The sequence below is a fragment of the Hibiscus syriacus genome, unplaced genomic scaffold (genome assembly GCF_006381635.1).
Source record: "Hibiscus syriacus cultivar Baekdansim isolate YM2019G1 unplaced genomic scaffold, ASM638163v2 tig00110556_pilon, whole genome shotgun sequence".
Taxonomy (NCBI): Eukaryota; Viridiplantae; Streptophyta; class Magnoliopsida; order Malvales; family Malvaceae; genus Hibiscus; species Hibiscus syriacus.
The window spans coordinates 4905515-4924177 of NW_024062779.1; the positions used below are offsets into that span (position 1 = coordinate 4905515).

An 18663-nucleotide genomic window follows, 5' to 3' on the forward strand; every position below is an offset into this window, starting at 1 on the left:
ACAAATTGTGACGATTCCAGATATTCCAAAGTAAATTGAGTAGTATAGTAAAACCTTCTTGATCAAGTAATGACACTGCTCCCTCAAGCCATTCTTTACATGAAAGAGGTTGAGCGGATATGATATAATTGTCGAGGCCTGATAACGTGAGAACCTCTTTAGCCAGCGAGTAGTCCTTGAAGGCGTGTAGAGTGGTTTCAATCTCCTGATTACACATTGGACATTGTTCGTTTCCCACACCAATTTGAGATAAACAGAATCCTGTTGGAAGCGCGTCATGACCAAGTCTCCATCCGAATACTTTGGTTTTTGGGAGAGTGGGGAGTTTAGTGATGTTCTCCGGAGTTTTGAGTTGTCCTTCTCGGTTCCATTTCGCATAAGTAACCAATTGTATCCCCATTTTGTTGTGAAGCATCCCTTGTTGTGATGCTCCCAAAAGATTTCATCATCAAGTTGGGGGGAGATTAAAGTGCTCTGAACAGTGGAAGCATCTTGCTAGGTGAACCGTTGCTGCACATTTTCATTATCCCAACGAGGGAAGCCGTTGATCATCAAGTTTTTACATCAAATTGGCAGCTCAGGATTATCCATATAAGGATTATCGAAATGCATCGTCTTCGAACCTCCCCATTTGTCAAAATGAACTCGTGCATTTCCCCCAAAAATAATTCGCCAGAAAAAACCATCTTTGATAGATTCCTTAACTTTGAAGATTCTGTTTCAAGCGAAAGAAGCTCAATTACATAGCTTTGCTTTGAGGAAGAAAGAATTAGAAAATTACTTGGCCTTGAAGACTCTAAAGAGGAGATCCTAGGCTGCGAATGAATTTCCAGACCTGCTTGTCGATGAGGGAAATGTTGAAGAGTTTAAAGTCTCGAAAGCCCATGTCATCATCTCGCTTCGCCCTGCAAACTTTGTCCCAAGCCAGCATCGCCCAACCCCTTGCATCTTCAAGTTAGCATGACATCGCATATGTTGGTAAAGCTTGAGCCACCGATTTGAAAAATACCTCTCGACCACCAAAGCAAATGAGGTTCCTGGTCCAACCATTGATTCTTTTGGCCACTTTATCACGCAAAAAGTTGGAGACCCTTATTTTGTTCTTGCCAATCACAAGGGGTAAACCTAGGTACATACCAAGGTTGTCCTTTTCTTCCACTTCAAGGATTTCAATTAGGCGTCGTCAGTCTTCAATTCTTGTATTTTCACTGAAATACACCATGGATTTGTCAACTCTCTGGCCAGACGCAGCTTCATAGAGGTCATGGGTTCTCTTTAAACTTCTTGCTTCTTCGGTAGAGCTCTTTATAAATAGGAGGTTATCATCAGCGTAGAAAAGGTGGTTAATTCGAGGGCCTCTCAGGCTTGTACGGACCCCCTTGGTCGATCCCTTCCTTTGTTTCGATAAGAGTATCACTAAGAGTGCCTGAGAATAGAAAAAAAGATACGGGGATAGAGGGTCTAAGGCCCCTTTCGGGTTTGAAGAATCCTGAAAATTTTCCTTTAATTCTCAAGCAGTAAGAAACAAATGAAATACAATTCATAATCAAACGTATAACATTAGCATCAAACCCCATTTTCCCCCATTACCCTCTCTATAAACATCCACTCGACTCTATCATACGCTTTTTTCATATCCAATTTTATGGACGCCCCTTTATTATAACCGTTTTGAGACCCTTTAAGGTAATGGAGCAGCTCGTAGGCAACTAAGAAGTTCTCAAAAATGTGTCTACCTGGGAAGAAAGTGCATTGGTTTTTCGAAATACAAGTTGGCATTACATTTTTTAAACGGTTGACTATAGTTTTTGACACAATCTTGTAGATTACCAACAAAGGCTTATCAATCTAAAATTTTTCATTAAACGAGGGCATTCAATTTTCGGAATCAGTACAATGACAGTTTGGTTCACAAAATCAAAAGAAGACTGGCCCTTAAGGAGACTTAATCAAAGGGAAATAACATCATTACCGATTACATTCCAAAAATGACGAAAGAAATAGTCGAGCATACCGTCAATGCCGGGAGCTTTGTTAGGGTTGATTTGAGAAAAGTCATTATGAATTTCCTCTGCTGTTTACTCTTTGTAAAGGCCCTCATTGATTTTCGAAGAAATGAAAGTGTTAATAGCATCCATAATAGCATGATCTGGTTCACTGCAGGAATAGTGGAAAAGAAATTTATTGCGGTTTCAAAAACTTCTTCGATACTTTCTACCCAAACACCATTCTTGTCTTCGATTATAGTAATCCAGTTTCTCCTTTTTTTTTTCTGCCACTAGCACGAGCATGAAAACACTTAGTGTTCTGATCCCCTTCTTTGAGCCATGACACCCGATATCTCTGACACCAATACGCTTCTTCTTTATCGATGATTTCCTTAAGTTCTACTTTGGCGTTGAACAAATGTTCAACTATGAGAGAGGAAATTGGAGCAGAGTTTAACAAGCTGATGGTTCTGTTAAGTTCGACCTTTCTCTTTTTTTTCGAGGATCATTTGTCTCGTTGCCAGCTTTTCAAATGAGCACCCACTGTAATAATTTTGTCCCATGTTGAGCCTTCTGTATCCAACCACCGTTTTTCAACTAGTTTGTCGCAGTCCAAATCATCAGCCCAACAAGCATCGAATTTGAAGTAATCCCCTCGTTCGTGCTTATGGGAAGGGCACTCTAAACTGTTGATTTCAATGACGAAAGCAGCATGGTCAGAGGAGGTTGTGTGTTTAGTAACAACTCTGTAGTTCAAGAAGTTTGAGCGCCAGCTTGTTGAAGCCACGTACCGATCGATATATTCTCATATATACGTTGCCACAGTGAGCCCCATGGTCCAGGTAAACCATCTTTGATTAGGCTTCAGATCCCACAGACTGCAATTTCTCAAAGCACTCCGAAATTCATTTATATCATCTTTCTTCTTTCGTCTACCTCCTAGTTTTTCACTTTGAAGTAGTTTTTCACTTTGAAGGAGTATTTCGTTGAAATCTCCTCTCAGTAGCCAAGGTAGAGATGAGGCTGACTTTAAGCGATCGAGAAGCATCCAATTATCCTTTTTCCTAGCCCACTCACACCTCCCATAAAAGCCGGTAAATCGGAAGAGTTCCTGGTTCAAACTAATCTCGACATCAATGTGTGAGTTTGAAAAACCAGTAAGGTTAACTTGAAGTTCCTCCCTCCACATCACGAACAGCCCAGTATAGTTACTTGAGTTTTCCACCGCAAAACATGCCTTCATGCCCATGCACAGCTTTAGTCTCCCAGCTTTATTTTTACGAAGTCGAGATTCACATACGAACACCAAATGGGGACTTTTTTAGGAGACTAGTCTTCTAAGCTCTTGAATTACCACGACAATTCCAACTGAGGATGACCATGGTTTATGCTTTGCTTGGTCACTAATTGATATTGGATTCAAATGCAATTAAGTTATTTTAGTTTTATTTTTTTGCCTAAGCCTAAACAAGTTATATAACATATGTATTATCCTGATAACAAATGTGAAAATTAGCTCAACTATTAATTCTAAAATCTAGAGGATTTAATCTATAAATTTAATACATGACTAGAATAAAAGATTTTAAAGTTAATGCACAAATTAAGGCAATAGACAAATTAAAAACAGAATTAGGATAAAATTACATTAAATGAAAATCCAAGGAAATAAATCATATACAACTAGTGACCAATGGAAGAAAACAAAGCAGTGTGCCAACACCGCGAATACGTAATTTTACAAGGATCCTTGCCTTAATTATACCAATTTTGTTAACTGTCACGTAAACATTTCCGTTGAATGTTAACGGCAAGTAGTTATATTGAAACCATTTAAATAGTTCAATGGTTATATTGACATAAATTTGAAAATTGTTGCCATTTTGAGACCAAACCCATAGCTGGGTGGTCATTTATGTAGTTTACCCTAATTTTAATTTCGATTTAATTATACTCAATTTCATAAAACAACAATAACAACAATAATGTCTCAGAAAAAATAACGGAAATTATCACTACAACACAGGAAATGATTGTTACGATTTACGAGATCTTATGTTAGAAAAAATTGTTGTACAATTTTCAACCTATAGATACACATTGAAAATACACAAATGTAGCAATTTCGTCCGTAAGTATCATAGTTGTGTATGTAGAAAATGTAAAAAGTAAAAATATATGTTTTAGTCTAGGCTGTCTAGTGGTAAGAGTTCAATTGTTAAAATGGGTAAATTACACAACTAATCACTAATGTTTAGAGTAGTTTTTATTTTTTTTATTGATGTTTCAAAAGTTATAAATCAATCACTAACGTTATCACTTAATGTTAACAGTCGTCAACAAATGCGATGAAAATCATAGTTGACATGTTAACCGCTTATATGGATCGTTGAAAGCTTACTTGAACCGTTGACCCATCACCCCAGTACGATCACCTTATTCATTATAGAATCTGAGCCTACTCGCTTTATCAAACTCTTCAACCCCACATCAAATTCCATAGCACCTTTTGATCTCAAATACTCGACAACATTGTATGTAGGAACGATCTGTTTTTCAAAATTGGCACCCAAATATTCTGGAACTTCAACTAAGTTACCAACTCCATACTTCATCCTATGCACCAAGAACTCGATTTTCTTTTTCATCTCTTCTTTTTCATATAAAATCAATCTTGGCTCCTTCCATAGGATCTTAAATGCTTCTCTATAAGTCAACCCCTGTTTGCCCAAGCAATCGACTCTAAGCTTCACTTCAAACCCAACTCTGAAATCTCCTTCACTAAAAATCTTGTCTTTAATAGGAACTCGACACTTCAAAGTTTTCAACAACCCTAAACACCTCGACATTTCCCCTAATTCCACGCCCAAAACTCTTGGATCCTTCATAATCTCATCCCTAATTTCATTTTCACTAAAAGCCAATTCCAAAAACCCATCAAGCAATGGCTTCAACCTATTTTCGACATCAAATCCTATAACTTCAGGAAAAGAATGAAAAGCCCTTTCAATCTCGTACCTTGAAATCCTAGTTCCTTCTGTAAACCAATCTTTTCACAAATTTCATCCTTATTCATCATGATTATCCTAGGAAACCATTCTAACACCCTAGTCAAAACCTTACTATTAAACTCTAAATCTTTCAAAACACCAACGCGGTTCAAAAGCAAATCTGGGTCTACCTGAAACCGCTTAGAAAGTGACAAAACACTGCAGATCGCCACCGGAGAAACACTTGAGTCCCCGAATTTAAAAATCCCAATTTACCATTGTTTCAAAAAGTTAAAATCCAGAAAAGCCAGAGAATCGAATAAAAATGAAGAAGGTGATGGTAGTGGGGTGACCGGTCAACGATCCAAGTAAGCTTTCAACAATCCATGTAATCAGTTTGTAACTTGTCCATAACTTTAGTGACCGATTTGTAACTTTTGAAACATCATTGGGATAAAGGAAAACTACCCCAAACATTAGTGACTAACTGTGTAGTTTACCCTTATAAAATTAACAGTGTAGTGTGTGAATGTGGATTTGGAAAAATATTAAGTAAAAATTGAACAAATAAAATTTTCATTAGTACACTTATACTTGAATAAAGTTGTCATTCAAATTATTTATGATATTATCGATAAAAAGAACCACATATTTTATAAGAGATTGATACATAATTTTGAAATTTAGCCTTAAATATTAATTATTTTTACTTGTTTTATTATCTTATAAAATGATAAGTTTTATATACCTTGCTGAATTAGCATACAGTTCGGTTTGTAGCAATAAAATATACTTTTCCCAAAAAATATAACAATGATGATAATAATAATAATAATAATAAACCAACCTTTGAGTTTTTTTTTAAATTGATCTCTACATCTATGATTTTCAATTATATGTGAAAAAGACAAGGAAGAACAAAAAAAGTTGTAAAAGCATGAACAGAAATGAAAAGAAACTGAATTTGATCATTACATGCTTGAAAATTGTTCACACGAAAAGGAATAAATAAAAAAACCATAGCCTTATAGAGCAGTAGCCAAAGCAAATAAGAATCAAAATGTTGATAGAATAATTTCATTTAAAACCTGCTTTTAAACGGCTTGCTGAAACTACAGCTTTTTGAAGAATGTTCAAATGGTAAGGAATGGGTTTTTTCATCATGACTTTGTTGTGAGTGATGAACTAGATCATAGGTGATGATAGCAAATTTCAGTTACCAACTATGCTTTTAAATTTAGCTAAACATCCCAATGCTAGCTCGAATTCACTCTCTTCCAAGGCAACAGTGAAGCGGCAGTAACCAGGAATTCCAGTCCATGAGCCACTGTTGATGCACAAGCCTGTGGCCTTGGCCATGGCTTCCCTGATCGTTGCGTCATTGAGCTTAACTTCATAGGTTGCATCCTTTTCACCACTGGTTGCGTCTTTACCTGAATGGCTCAGCTCCACAGTCTTTTCAAGGAAAGAAGGCTTTGCCACCATTGAAACACCAGCACAGGGTTGAAGCACATCCCACCCGCATTTTTCAAGGGCCTGTTGAAAGAATAAAAAAGGAACTGCAAAGTTTGAGGAAAAAATTGATACTTAAAAATCTTGCACTCAAAACAATCCACTCAAGGACAATAAATAAGACTATCCCAGGAATGGAGTAACTTGATTTGGAAGAAAATGAGTGTAATCGCTGTCAAAACTCAGTTCAGTAATTGATGTAGATCAAGTGCTTGTTTTTCTGAAAATGTAACGGGATAAGATATCCATGGACACCTGCATTATGTATATTTTTACACTTCTATGAAGAAAAAAAAGGCATATCTTTCATACCTTGATGAGAGAAACTAAGTTATATATAGTAGATCGTATGAGTTAACACATTGGGGCGGAAGGGGAAGATGATACCTCTTTCAAACGCTTAGTCCTGGTTTCCAAATTTCTTATTTGTTCTTTGACAACATCCAGCATGCCTCCTTTCTGCTCTCTCAGAGCCAGCAACTTCTTGATTGCATATTTCTCTGTACTATGGGGTTTGCTTAGGCCAGGAAAGCTATGAAATGTATCAATTAAAAGCGGTTGGTTTAGAGCCACAAACGCAAATTTGAGTGCTCCGCTAAGTAGTTTCAGAGACAGTCCTCCAAGTAGAGAAACACAGAAACTGGGGTTGCCAGAGGAAGATAGTTTTGGCAAAAATCCCTCCAAGTTCCAGCCACCCCAACCTTCACAGTCAAATTCCAGTCCAGAGAATGAAGTATCAATTACCACTCTTGCCCCAAATTTGGCACATGCAGTTAAGATATCTTCCATCTCTTTGTTGCTGTAAATCAAACCGGTTGGGTTGATTGTTGGACCAGTGATATATACCCATGGCTTTTTCACAGTCTCAAGTGCCTTGTTGAGTATTTTCTCCGTCAGCTTAAAGCCTTCTTCAGAATTTGTAGGAATGTTTACAATGTTTGCTTTCAAAAATTTGGCTGCAGAGACAAGATTGCCATTTGAGCCAGCTGGAAAGCACATAGTTCCACCTTCATCAATGCAGCAAAGTACCAGCTTACTAAAAAGGGCTTGCAAGCAGTCTGAGTATATAAAAGCCGTGCTGCTATCAAATGGGAACCCATAGTTGCTCCTAACAAATTGCTTTATACTAGGAGTGACATCGATTTCAGACTCTGTCAAATTTTGTCGTGCAAAACTTTCAAAGATAGCGCCCTTGACTGGAGAAGGCGTTGGTAGGAACCATCGATCCACATCCAAATGTATAAGAGAGTTCCCATCACCATAAATGGATAATTCGGCATTATTAAGGACAGAGATTGCTGAAGTTGAGAACCCAATCACCTCAACTGATTTGGACTTTTCAGATCTCTGTAAGAAATATTAGATTCAGAATAGCAAGACATGGAAAAATTTCACTATATATGCATATAACCAACATGATAGGAACTTGAATGATATCTAGAAGAAGATGAAAAATTTAGAATTCCACAAGTACACGTCCAAGAAATCATATAGATCAATTGGTGTTATCCTGTAATGTTTTGATTTTATTTTTCATTCTGTCGTTTCCGGATGGCTTCTCCAACTATCTATATGATTTCTTATAGATGCTAGACAGGGTATCATCCACCTCGGGTTGCTTTTTTTTTTCTTATTGCCCCTTATTTGCTGACCTGGTTTGTTCATTCATTTTAATAGATATGGTGTTAGATCTACTGGTGATGTGTGTGTGGAGGGGGGGTGCTTATGTTGCACTATCCCTTACATTCCAGTTGGATCTCTTCTCCCTCTATTGATACTATGGTTTCAGGTAGAATGTTAAACAGTTAAACCATTTAAAACATCACACAAGAGAATCTACAAAATTATAAATAATTTTTTTCCCAGGTGCTCACCCCTTACCTATAACAAGTGATAAAACTCCAAAAGAGTTATTACCGACCCTATTTGTAAAATCCAATCTTGTTTTTAAGCAAAAGTAGTGCTTCTTATTGTACGATGGAATGAAGGAACCTAGGCGTTAAGCTCAGGTGTTCTTTTTTCTTTTCTGTTTTTCTCCATTCAATTTTGCCCATATCTTAAGAATTTCGAATTACTATTACCTTATCCTTGAGCAGATGACAACAGGTTGGATATCTGTTATTTTATTAGTAGAGGAATCCAAATCCAATTAGACGACACTATCCATTGAACATTTGAATCTACTTATCCAAACTCATTAAATATCAATATCCATTATGTCATTTTGAATAAGCATTTATTAAACTATTATTTTATTTCATTAAAATTGGTAATTTTAATCCTAAGTTTAAAAAAAAAAAAGTAAAGTATACAAATGGTCCCCCGACTATAAGACATTGCTTTATTGAGTCCCTCAACTATTAAAAGTTACAAAATGGTCCCTTGATTATAGAATGTTGCTTTATTGATTCCCTCGACTATTAAAAGTTACAAAATGGTCACCCAACTATTCATTATGTTCCAAACTTGTTCTTTTCCGTTAAAAAATTAACGGCAGTCTGAGTTGGATGTTAATTTGTTGTCTGAGATATGATAGTCGTTTGAGATTCTAGGATCATATTTTATCATATCTCAGACAACATATAAACATCCAACCCAGACTGCCATCATTTTTTTTACGGAAAAGGGCGAATTTGGAACATAATGAGTAGTTGAGTGACCATTTTGTAACTTTTAATAGTCAGGGGACTCAACAAAGCAACATCCCTATAGTCGGGGACCATTTTGTAACTTTTGATAGTCGGGGGACTCAACAAAACAACACCCTATAGTCGGAGGACCATTGTATACTTTACCCTAAAACATAATTTATTTTCAGGCTGCCAAATCATTCCAAGATCTAAAATCAGTCCACTAGGTTAATCTCCTACCAAATCTAATATCATCCAATATAAGGTGTCTAATGAGATAATATCAGACCAAAAAGTGCAAATAACCAATTTTTCCCTTTCCATTGCCATCTCTAGCCCCCTAAACTGCCTCGCATCACTGTGTCAACTCATGCATGTTCTTAATGCAAAAGCACCATGCCCGATATCCATCTTTTTTCTTTTGGCAAGGTGCATAAGCGCACCTGAAAGAAATGTATTTACTGCGCTACATTCCTTTTAGTGGTTGTCTTTACTTATTATCGAGAGATATATGATTCCTAGTTACTTTGACGTCAATCTGAAATGGATCTATACCACTGGTAAAGTAAGAATTGCCGATGGAAGAATGGTGATTTCTAATCTATATAATCGGAAGATAATGTACAAACCTCCAAAGGTGGATGTCTGTCCGTAAGTTGAAAAGATAGAAGCTCGTGAAACAGACAACCATAGTAGTACTGGCCAATCAATGACGTATCCCCTTCAAGTACTTCCACTGTTTTTGGCAAGGCCTTCAAGATAGCCTCGTCTTCTGAAATAACAAAGGCAACTTCCAAATCTGAATAAACCTGTGAAAAAGTTCATGCTGCAAAATATGAGAATTTGTCGAACAGTAAACAAACTAAAAAGAAATTAAAGAGACTGAAACTGTAAGTCAAACTAATAGAAAATTACTTGAGTTGCCCCTGTAAATAGGAAAAAGCCCATTTTGATAGGTTGAAAGAGTTGCCTTAAAAATATACCTGATTTTTCACCAGGCCACAAAGGATTGCTGCATGTGATGGCAGAGGAGTCCCTGATAGATATTTAAGTACCCCATTGGTACCAGGAAGGCTGGATAGATCAAAGTGATCAGATATGTCTAAGAAAAGACGAGACCCAACTTCTCTGGTGGCATCTAGTAATTGCACAAAAGCTGAACTAGTAACAGACTCAAAATGAGCTATCCCGGTAACCACGACCTGCGGCTTCAGCTTTTTTATCAGCTCTACCATTAAATCTGAATGTCGTGGTGCATCAATGACAGTAAGAACATCTTCTGACAAGCTAGTTTCTGCAGTCTGCAACATGGAAATAAAAACTTAGCAACAAAATTGATGAAGAATCAGTTAGACTTTTGTCGTTTTCAGCGTTAAATATTAAACCAGGTTATATTTGAATTTGCAATGTTATTAGAGTTTAGAATATAGTCTATGAATGATCATGTTTCTTCAATTTTGAGGTGGTTTTAGAATTGAATGTCTATTTCAAAAAAAAGTCCACTTTTAAAAGGGGACAAAAGGTTCGAAATAAGGACTTTTGTTGCTTATTTACAAACTTAACCCTTGTAAATGACATAAAACCTGGGTTTCCCGTGAAAAGTTAGTATATCATGTGGCCAAAACTGGAAAAGTGTTTTCCATCTTGGTAAAAACAACCTAAAATAGTAAGGTGGGAGAAGAATCATATTTATCTTTTTCCCATATTTGTTCTACTTGTTCTACATCATACAGTCTTGAGATTTATGCTTAATTTTAAAGAAGCAATTAATCCAGCAGCTAACCAACAATTTCTTAGGTAGACAAGGTTATATCACTAACTCCTTTCAAGTCAATAACAAGCATATGTTTACCCATTTAGGCTATCAATGCGTGTTGCTTGTTTACAAGTTTATGAAGTAAGGACTCAGGAAACACGGATCATATATTTTGGAGGAAAAAGATGCAACTATAAAGTTCATAATGCATTTGACCTTAAAAAGCATCTGTTGAAAAATTCATAGTCAATACTCCTAAAGAGGGTATGTCAAATGTCAATACCTCCATTGAAGTAAAGTGTAGCACATGTTAGCAACTTTGGCTGTGGATGCACGGAATAATAATAACAATAGCAATAATAATCTTAAGTTTGTCAATTCTTGGCTAGTGGCTGCATGAAGGACAAAACATGTGAACATCTAACTTAAAATTTAAAGCATCTAACTCCAAAATCCAGCAAGTTAAGAAGCTTTTATTACAGTGGTATCTATCTGACAGCAAGGTCCCCTTAATTTCTTCATTCTTGCAACATTTTCAGTACACAAGTTGAGCCACCACTCATGATGCTAAGATAATATTACAACAAACAAAGAAGAGATTTAGAAAACAAAGGAGTTTTCATCATCTTGCACTCCTTGTTCATGCATCTCTCCGAATTGCGTGACAAAGTCTAATGCAGCATTTGAGATCAAGATAAACATGGCTTACTTAGGATTACAGAGCATCACTAAGGTGTAATTGAGGTAAGATGAGTCAATGACAGACAAACTGAAGCTCAAGGTTGGCTTGACTAAGAAACTTAAAGTTGAACTCTGTCAAAGTCTATAGTTAGTACTCTGGCTTGGCACAACAAAGTAATCAAGATACATGGGTCAAATCAATTTGGCTCCATTATCTACCCAAACAAGGAGCTTGAAGGTGTACTTCTCCGCCAGTTAGAACTAAAATTCAGAACTCAAATAAACCCCATAAAGAAACTAATACTATATTTTATTTGTACATGTACAAGATTAAAAATTTTCAAAGTTCAACAGGTGTAGAGTATTAACAAGCTCAAATGAAGATCAACTCATGCTCTAAGTGGCATGAGCCATGAGGTTGAGCTCAGCTCAACAGAAAACAAGTAGAGCCTCAATAATGGAACTGATTTCAGGTAGCTCAGAACTAACTAAACTCATTTACATGAAAAATCACAAATAGAGCATACCTCGACTGCCAAGGATGTTAACCATTTCCTGGGTAAATTTCGGGTCAGATTCTCGTCAACAATAGCAAGACGAGGGGAGAACAGCCGAAGAACATTCTCAATTGCCACAGTCCTCGAAGGAAAGATGACGACATTCTTGCATATTATAGAAAATAATGTCAGAAGCACAGACAAGAAGAATGCATGTTGACTTATCTCCAAAACTCAACGATACGAAAATGAAAATACATGGAGCAATCAAGCTACTAGATCAATATACTTAGATCATATCAAAAGATATTGCATGAGTTTTCGACATTTTTATAATGATTCCTCAGCCCATCCTTCCTACACAAAACATCCTTTATCCAATTTCACATCATTAAAACTTGGTATGACAGAAAATCACAAGAATCTTCATTTTCAAAAGAGAAACAAAATTCTAGCAAAGAATGAATATTTAGCAACAGGCAAACTGATTTGTCACCTCATTTGTGGAAAAAAAATAGGGGAAGAAAGGAAAATTAACTTACATCAGAAGTAAGGGGAATATGGTGGTACGTTTTCATAAATTGGGCTATCTGTTTGCGAAATTTTTTGCATCCAGCTGGTGGCTCGTATGGGAAGTACGAATTCTCTTTCAAAATACTGGCAAGATAAGCCAGGAATGGAATCTTCTCATCCGCAACTAAATCGTCTTCAAAAGATAAATCTAAAGAGCTACTGATCTCTTGGAAGCCACTTCTAAGAAATTCAAATATTAACTTGATCTGTCAATTTAAAAGAATGATCAGCCATTCTATACTTCCCCAGGCAAGGCTAAGATATCCACTAACTAAAAGCTAAAATCTTTACGAAATGACAACCTGCTTTGGTTGACGTAGTTGACAGTTGTAAACTGATAATCCATGAGAGATACGGCCGCCAGCCTTTCCATAGGCCCATGCCGTTCGAGCACAAATAGGCTGATCTCCAGAAAGCCCCATAAAGAATTCAAATCGATGTGGGCTATTCTTCTCAATTTCTACTAAAGCTGAAATATCTGTGTCACCAGCCTGCAACAAGATCTTTCAGTTGAGTACATTCAGGTGAAGAAATGGTTACAAGTTTAAAGGCATTTACTTGCCTGAAGAACTTTGGTTTGCCAAAGCCTGGTAACACAGAAACCACGTCTTTCAAACAGGCGTTTACAGACTGCTTGTCCCGGACGGCCTCCCATATTGAAGATCATAATTCCTGTAGGTTTAATGACAGCAATTCCTTCCTCAACTGCCCTGGCAATCAGACCTAAGCCAAATTGATCCTCTACAAAACCCTAGATTGGAAAAATGAATGAAATTAAAGTTGAAGAGTATTCAGAGAGGAGATTTTTAAATTTCTTCGTAATTTTTTATGAGAATTGAATTTATAGACGATATTCACAAATTTGACAGCACACTTATTGCCTAAGCATGTTACATAAAGGATCGATCCAGGCACTGAAAGAAGTTAAAACATATATGAATGATAACTAGACTGCATTTAGTTGTTAGAGTAAGAGAGAAATCAAAGTTCATAAATGTTTCAGTACAGTAGTCTTTAAAAATTTATGCAACCTGATAAATTATAATGTGCCTAGGCTTCCAGAGTTAAGCCAAGCTGTGATAAAGCTCCAAATACAGAATAAGGGAAAAAATAGACACCCACAATGATCATTCTTTCCAACAAGCAACGAAACAAATACCAAAATGGATAAATTGATTGATCTAATTTGACTAATTAGTATAGTTTACCATTATAAGCATAACTGAGCATGTAAGCTTTCTTCATAGATGCAAACTTTTTGTCAAAATATAAGTCTGCTAATGATTACAGGAAGCACTGAAATTTAGTTCAAGGATAAGGACCCGTATTCAAAAAGGGCAAAAAAAAAAGTAAAGTGAGACAGAGAGAGAGGAAGACTTCGGGCCTTTATCTCATGTCCTCCTCCTCCATCTTTCCTTGGATATTCCAATCTGATTCACTGTAGCAAAACGGAGTGAAAATATCCACATTCTACTAAACATTTAAGTTCCACTTGATTTCCAAATTAAAGTTGATCACGGGAAACATAATAAAATGGGACTTTTAACATCCAACCAAATTCCAAGCATGTGCCAAGAACATTAACTTACACCGCTGAGTGAAAGTAACTAAAAGCTCCAGCAGCTAACATGAATTTCTGATGTTCAATTATCCTGATAATCTCACAAACTAAAATGGCAGGGAATAAATCACTACAATTTCTAGATGAAAGCTAGCATACAAGGAGCCAGCATGTCCACCTAACAGATAAATTTGTACATATAAATTATATAAAAAGCCAAAAGTTAGTCCAACTCTGTTAATCAACAAGTGAATGGATGACCCCTGCATTTCTTTTGAGGAGGACCAGCCAATATTTGTGTCTTGGTTATAAGTTAACCGTCCCAAGAAATTTTATTCATGAATACACAACTATGCACGAGTAACTAGTAAAAAATGTGAGCTTGTAACATGTTATTATATTCTAACATACTAAACATTAAATAGCATGGAACCAATAAAGAGAAATCCAACCTGAAGTGCACAATAATTACTCAGAGAATGTAGAAATTCCTCGCTTGCATTTTCTGTGATTAGTTTTGACATTGCCTCTGGGTTTGGATTAAGAATCTGCAAGGGGAAAAAGAAGATATAAGCATTGAAAGGGCTAGGATTTCATGTAATTTCATCATTCACTACACATCCATATCAGTTATCAACTGCACAGTACCTGAGGTATGCATCCAACAATTCGTTCAAGTTGAATATCACGTTCCCTACAATAAGATAGCAGGTCGGATTCATAAAACTCCACCCTATCAAGTAAAGTTTTCTTTTCTACGTCATATATTGGTTGGCCTTTCTCATCAAAAGCATTCATGTATAAGTTTATCCAAGAAACCTTCACTGCCCGTGGATTTATATCAAGGCCATAGACCTGCAGAAGATTAATTCAGTCATACAAAAATGATATATATGAGGATTGAACCATATTTGTCTATGCATAAGGAAAATGAGGACCATTCTGTGTTTGTTCCAATAGGGTGAAAAATTAAAAATACAAACCTTTTCAGGCAACCATTTCTCAGCAATGGCTATAGTTATCCATCCATTTCCACAGCCAAGCTCAGCAACAGTCTTGTCCTTGAAAATGGAATCCGGATGTCTATTGAGTCCTTCATAGAAGGTAAATGACCAGTCTTCTGGCACAAAAATGCTAGGGATCACCATCATTGTCAGTTTCTTCCTTCCCCGATAGCCTACACTTAGAGTAAAATATGTTAAAGCATCAAAACTAATGAAGCATGACAAGTATATTACAGGCTATAAATGCTTCTTCTGTAGAGAAAGCAAACAAATAGAGCACGAATAATTGCTAAATACAATGGGATTTAATGCATGCATACGTATTAGCACCGATCTTTCAATTGAAATAAATTGGTGTAAAATAAACAACAGAGATCTAGTTAAATGATAGAATCAATAGTTAAGCTGGTTGTTGGAATATGGCTAAGATAAAGCTATCCAAACCGATAAGTCTATCACAAGGGCATATGTCAATATCTAGTTATGTAATTATGGTTAAGTTAATAAGATTGAGCATATGAGATATTTAATCTTATTCCTAACAGGTTTGTAGCCTAACCCATCAAGTAAGTGTTCAATAGTAAAGAACATAGTAGATACTTTGAGGCTCATGAAGCAAGCATCATGTTTCGATCTTGAAATTTGTGATTTGACATTGGAATAAGGATTCAGAACCTATTAGTTTTGCTTCAACGGTATATTGCAATAGAAGGCATCAAGAATTAAGGACGGATTAAACATTTGCCACAATTATGTGTTTGGTTTTGGACACTGACGACTTGAAAATCACTATAACAGAATATTTTGGTTAATCCTTTAGTGGGCTAGTATAACAATATCATTTGTATTTTTCAAAGCATATTTCATGTATAGTTTTGATTTTGCAGAAAACCTTTCTGAAACGGGATTTTCATTTCAAAGAAATCCTCTATTTTAGCTGCACTTGTTGATTTTCACTAAATCTAATAACTCTACCTAGCTTACTTGAATAACAAACCAATCTGATTCAATTTATTAATAAAATTTTAACAATTCAAAATGGTAAATAACTCGTTTTGAAAATAGTAATTACAAGTTGTAATATTCAAATAGATTAATAACTTATGTTTCAGTTGTAATGTTTATTAAATTACTACTTTAAAAATAAAAATATACTTCATATTAACTTTTACTAATAATTTAGACTGACTTGTATTTAAATAATATCATATTCATATAAAATTCAAAATCATTGTTAATTTGAATTATTTTAAGTTCATAATAATTTTAATTTTGAATTAAAATTTGAATTTGAATAAACTGGTAAGGCTTTACAAACTCTTAGGATTAAATTAAGGGGCATATTACATTTTATACTTGTACTTTAATAAAAATATATAACAAAGTATCTATACTTCTAAAATGTGTAATATAGTACTTATCATTTGATTACAAATATGGTGTACATATATATTTTGATAAAATATCTAATATGATATACATAATTTTAAAATGTCTAATGTAATATGTTATTTTGTCAAAATGTTCAATGCAATTACTGAATTATCATTCCAAATAATATCATGGTATATGAATTAACATCATTAGTAAATGTTGTACACGTTTTATTATTGTAATTAAATTAATATAGTTAGTTAGTTAATATCAAATCAATAAATGAAAATTTATAAATATTATAATAGTTTATAAAATAATAATTCAAACACTACACTAAACAGTTTTATTAAAATGCATACATAATAATAAATATCACATTAAAATTTTTATTAAAATATAAATACTAAATGCAAAGTAATAGATCTACCTAAACCAAAATTAGTACTATAGCTCAACCAGTGCAAGTGAGTCTAGGAAATCGATAATCCTAAGTTGTCAATTTTCTTATCCTAAGTAAACGACAAACACCAAACTTGGTTGATAATTTTCTTATTCTTGGGAATCGAAAGTTCCAGCAAGTTTCATTGGTTCTTGGCGATAAAGTAATGAACAAACCAATCAAAACAAAGATTGAAAAGGTAGAATATATTTGACCCGAAAAGGAAAAGGAAAAAGTAGAATATATTTGGCCCAAAAAGGAAAAAGTACAATCTTTTTTCCAACAGAAAGATTAAAGGAAAAGCATAATATTTTAGAACCAAAACTCGTATGGATAATGGATTTCATTGCTCTTGAGTTTTGACAACAGTGCTTATCGCTTACTCTTAATTAATATTTCATTTATAATAAAATTTTACGACTTGCGTACGAGAAAAAAAAAGGTTCATTAGATTTCAACCCCAACAAAAGAAAAAATCCCCAAAGTCACTCTTTCTACCGTATCCTTTTGAACTAAACGCTTGAGAAACCGTAAACATCGAGCACTAATGATTCTAAGGAAAGAAAGAAATTCAACGGCAAAGGCAATGAGATAAAATTTGAATCGGAACACCTACCTTCATACTGCTCCAGGTAAATATCCTGAATCCGAAAATGGTACTTGTTGAAGCAATCATCGGATGATCCGACCCGGGAATAAAGATCAGAAAGGAACACTCGGGCGTCGACGCGGGACTTGGGATCCTTAAGCCTCTCCAGAAGCGATCTGAAGGCAGCGTATGCAGCATCACCGGATTGCTGGCACTGTTTCAAAAACTCCTCCACCGCCATTTCCACCCGCTGGTTCTTCTCCGTCGAATTCCAAGCTAAGAGACCAAATATATAGTTTCTGTTTTGTTTTCCCGATTTTACTTCGCCACAGGGTATACTTTACTATTTTGGAAAAGGGCCAGCCTTTCAAGTTTTCAAGCTAAGAAATTTAGGCTTGTTATACTTGTATCCTTCTCAAATTTAAACTTACATATAAAAAAAACATTTCAATGTTTGACTCATGCCTAATAATAAAATTATATTATTTTATTCTCACGCGGCAATAGTTATTTCCTTATTCAAGTTGTTCATATTTTTTTAAAGGGTAAAGTATAGTAATGGTCACTGAACATTTCTGAAGCTTACATTTAGGTCCTCCAACTTTTAAAACTTGCAATACAGTCCCCCAACATTTATTCCGTTTGCAATATGATCCCCCAACTTAAACCACTGTTAGAAAATTAGGGTAAATTATATAAACGGTCATTGAACTTTTTAGGCACTTGAATTTAGGTCCCCAACTTTAAAACTTGCAAAACAGTCCCCCAATAATTTTATTTTCTTATTAAATATAGATGTATAGAAAATATAAATGATTCAATTTATATTTAAATGTATGAATCATTTATATTTTTTATATATTTTATTTTTCTTGTATAAACTAGTATTTAAAATATGTTTATATTTTAATCAAAATATTTCAATATACGAATAAATGTATATTTCAATATATGAATAAAAATATATTTATAAGATTATATATATAATCATGAATTATAAATATGAAAAATATAATTATTAAATTTAGTTTAAAAATATATAAATCTTAAATTTATTCTTTTAAAA

The 18663-nt window shown here is 34.9% G+C and overlaps 1 protein-coding gene and 1 pseudogene across 2 annotated transcripts; both read right to left on the reverse strand.

Annotated features, from left to right (window-relative positions):
• Nucleotides 1-4424: 4424 nt before the first annotated feature.
• On the reverse strand, nucleotides 4425-5298 carry LOC120131528 (annotated as a pseudogene).
• A 745-nt stretch (nucleotides 5299-6043) lies between these two features.
• LOC120131801 (methionine S-methyltransferase-like) lies at nucleotides 6044-17970 on the reverse strand. 2 transcript variants are annotated; one of them, XM_039148709.1, is made up of 12 exons: nucleotides 17625-17970; nucleotides 15172-15365; nucleotides 14837-15043; nucleotides 14641-14736; nucleotides 13190-13378; nucleotides 12930-13118; nucleotides 12597-12833; nucleotides 12085-12219; nucleotides 10104-10421; nucleotides 9750-9929; nucleotides 6878-7837; nucleotides 6044-6514 (listed from the first exon to the last, which is right to left on the reverse strand). In XM_039148709.1, exons 1-12 carry the CDS (start codon nucleotides 17836-17838, stop codon nucleotides 6191-6193), a joined length of 3243 nt encoding a protein of 1080 aa, XP_039004640.1. In that variant the 5' UTR covers nucleotides 17839-17970; the 3' UTR covers nucleotides 6044-6190. The 2 variants fall into 2 exon arrangements, with proteins under 2 accessions (XP_039004640.1, XP_039004641.1); XM_039148710.1 differs by lacking the exon at nucleotides 17625-17970 and having other exon boundaries at nucleotides 14837-14882; nucleotides 15172-15312.
• Nucleotides 17971-18663: the final 693 nt, after the last annotated feature.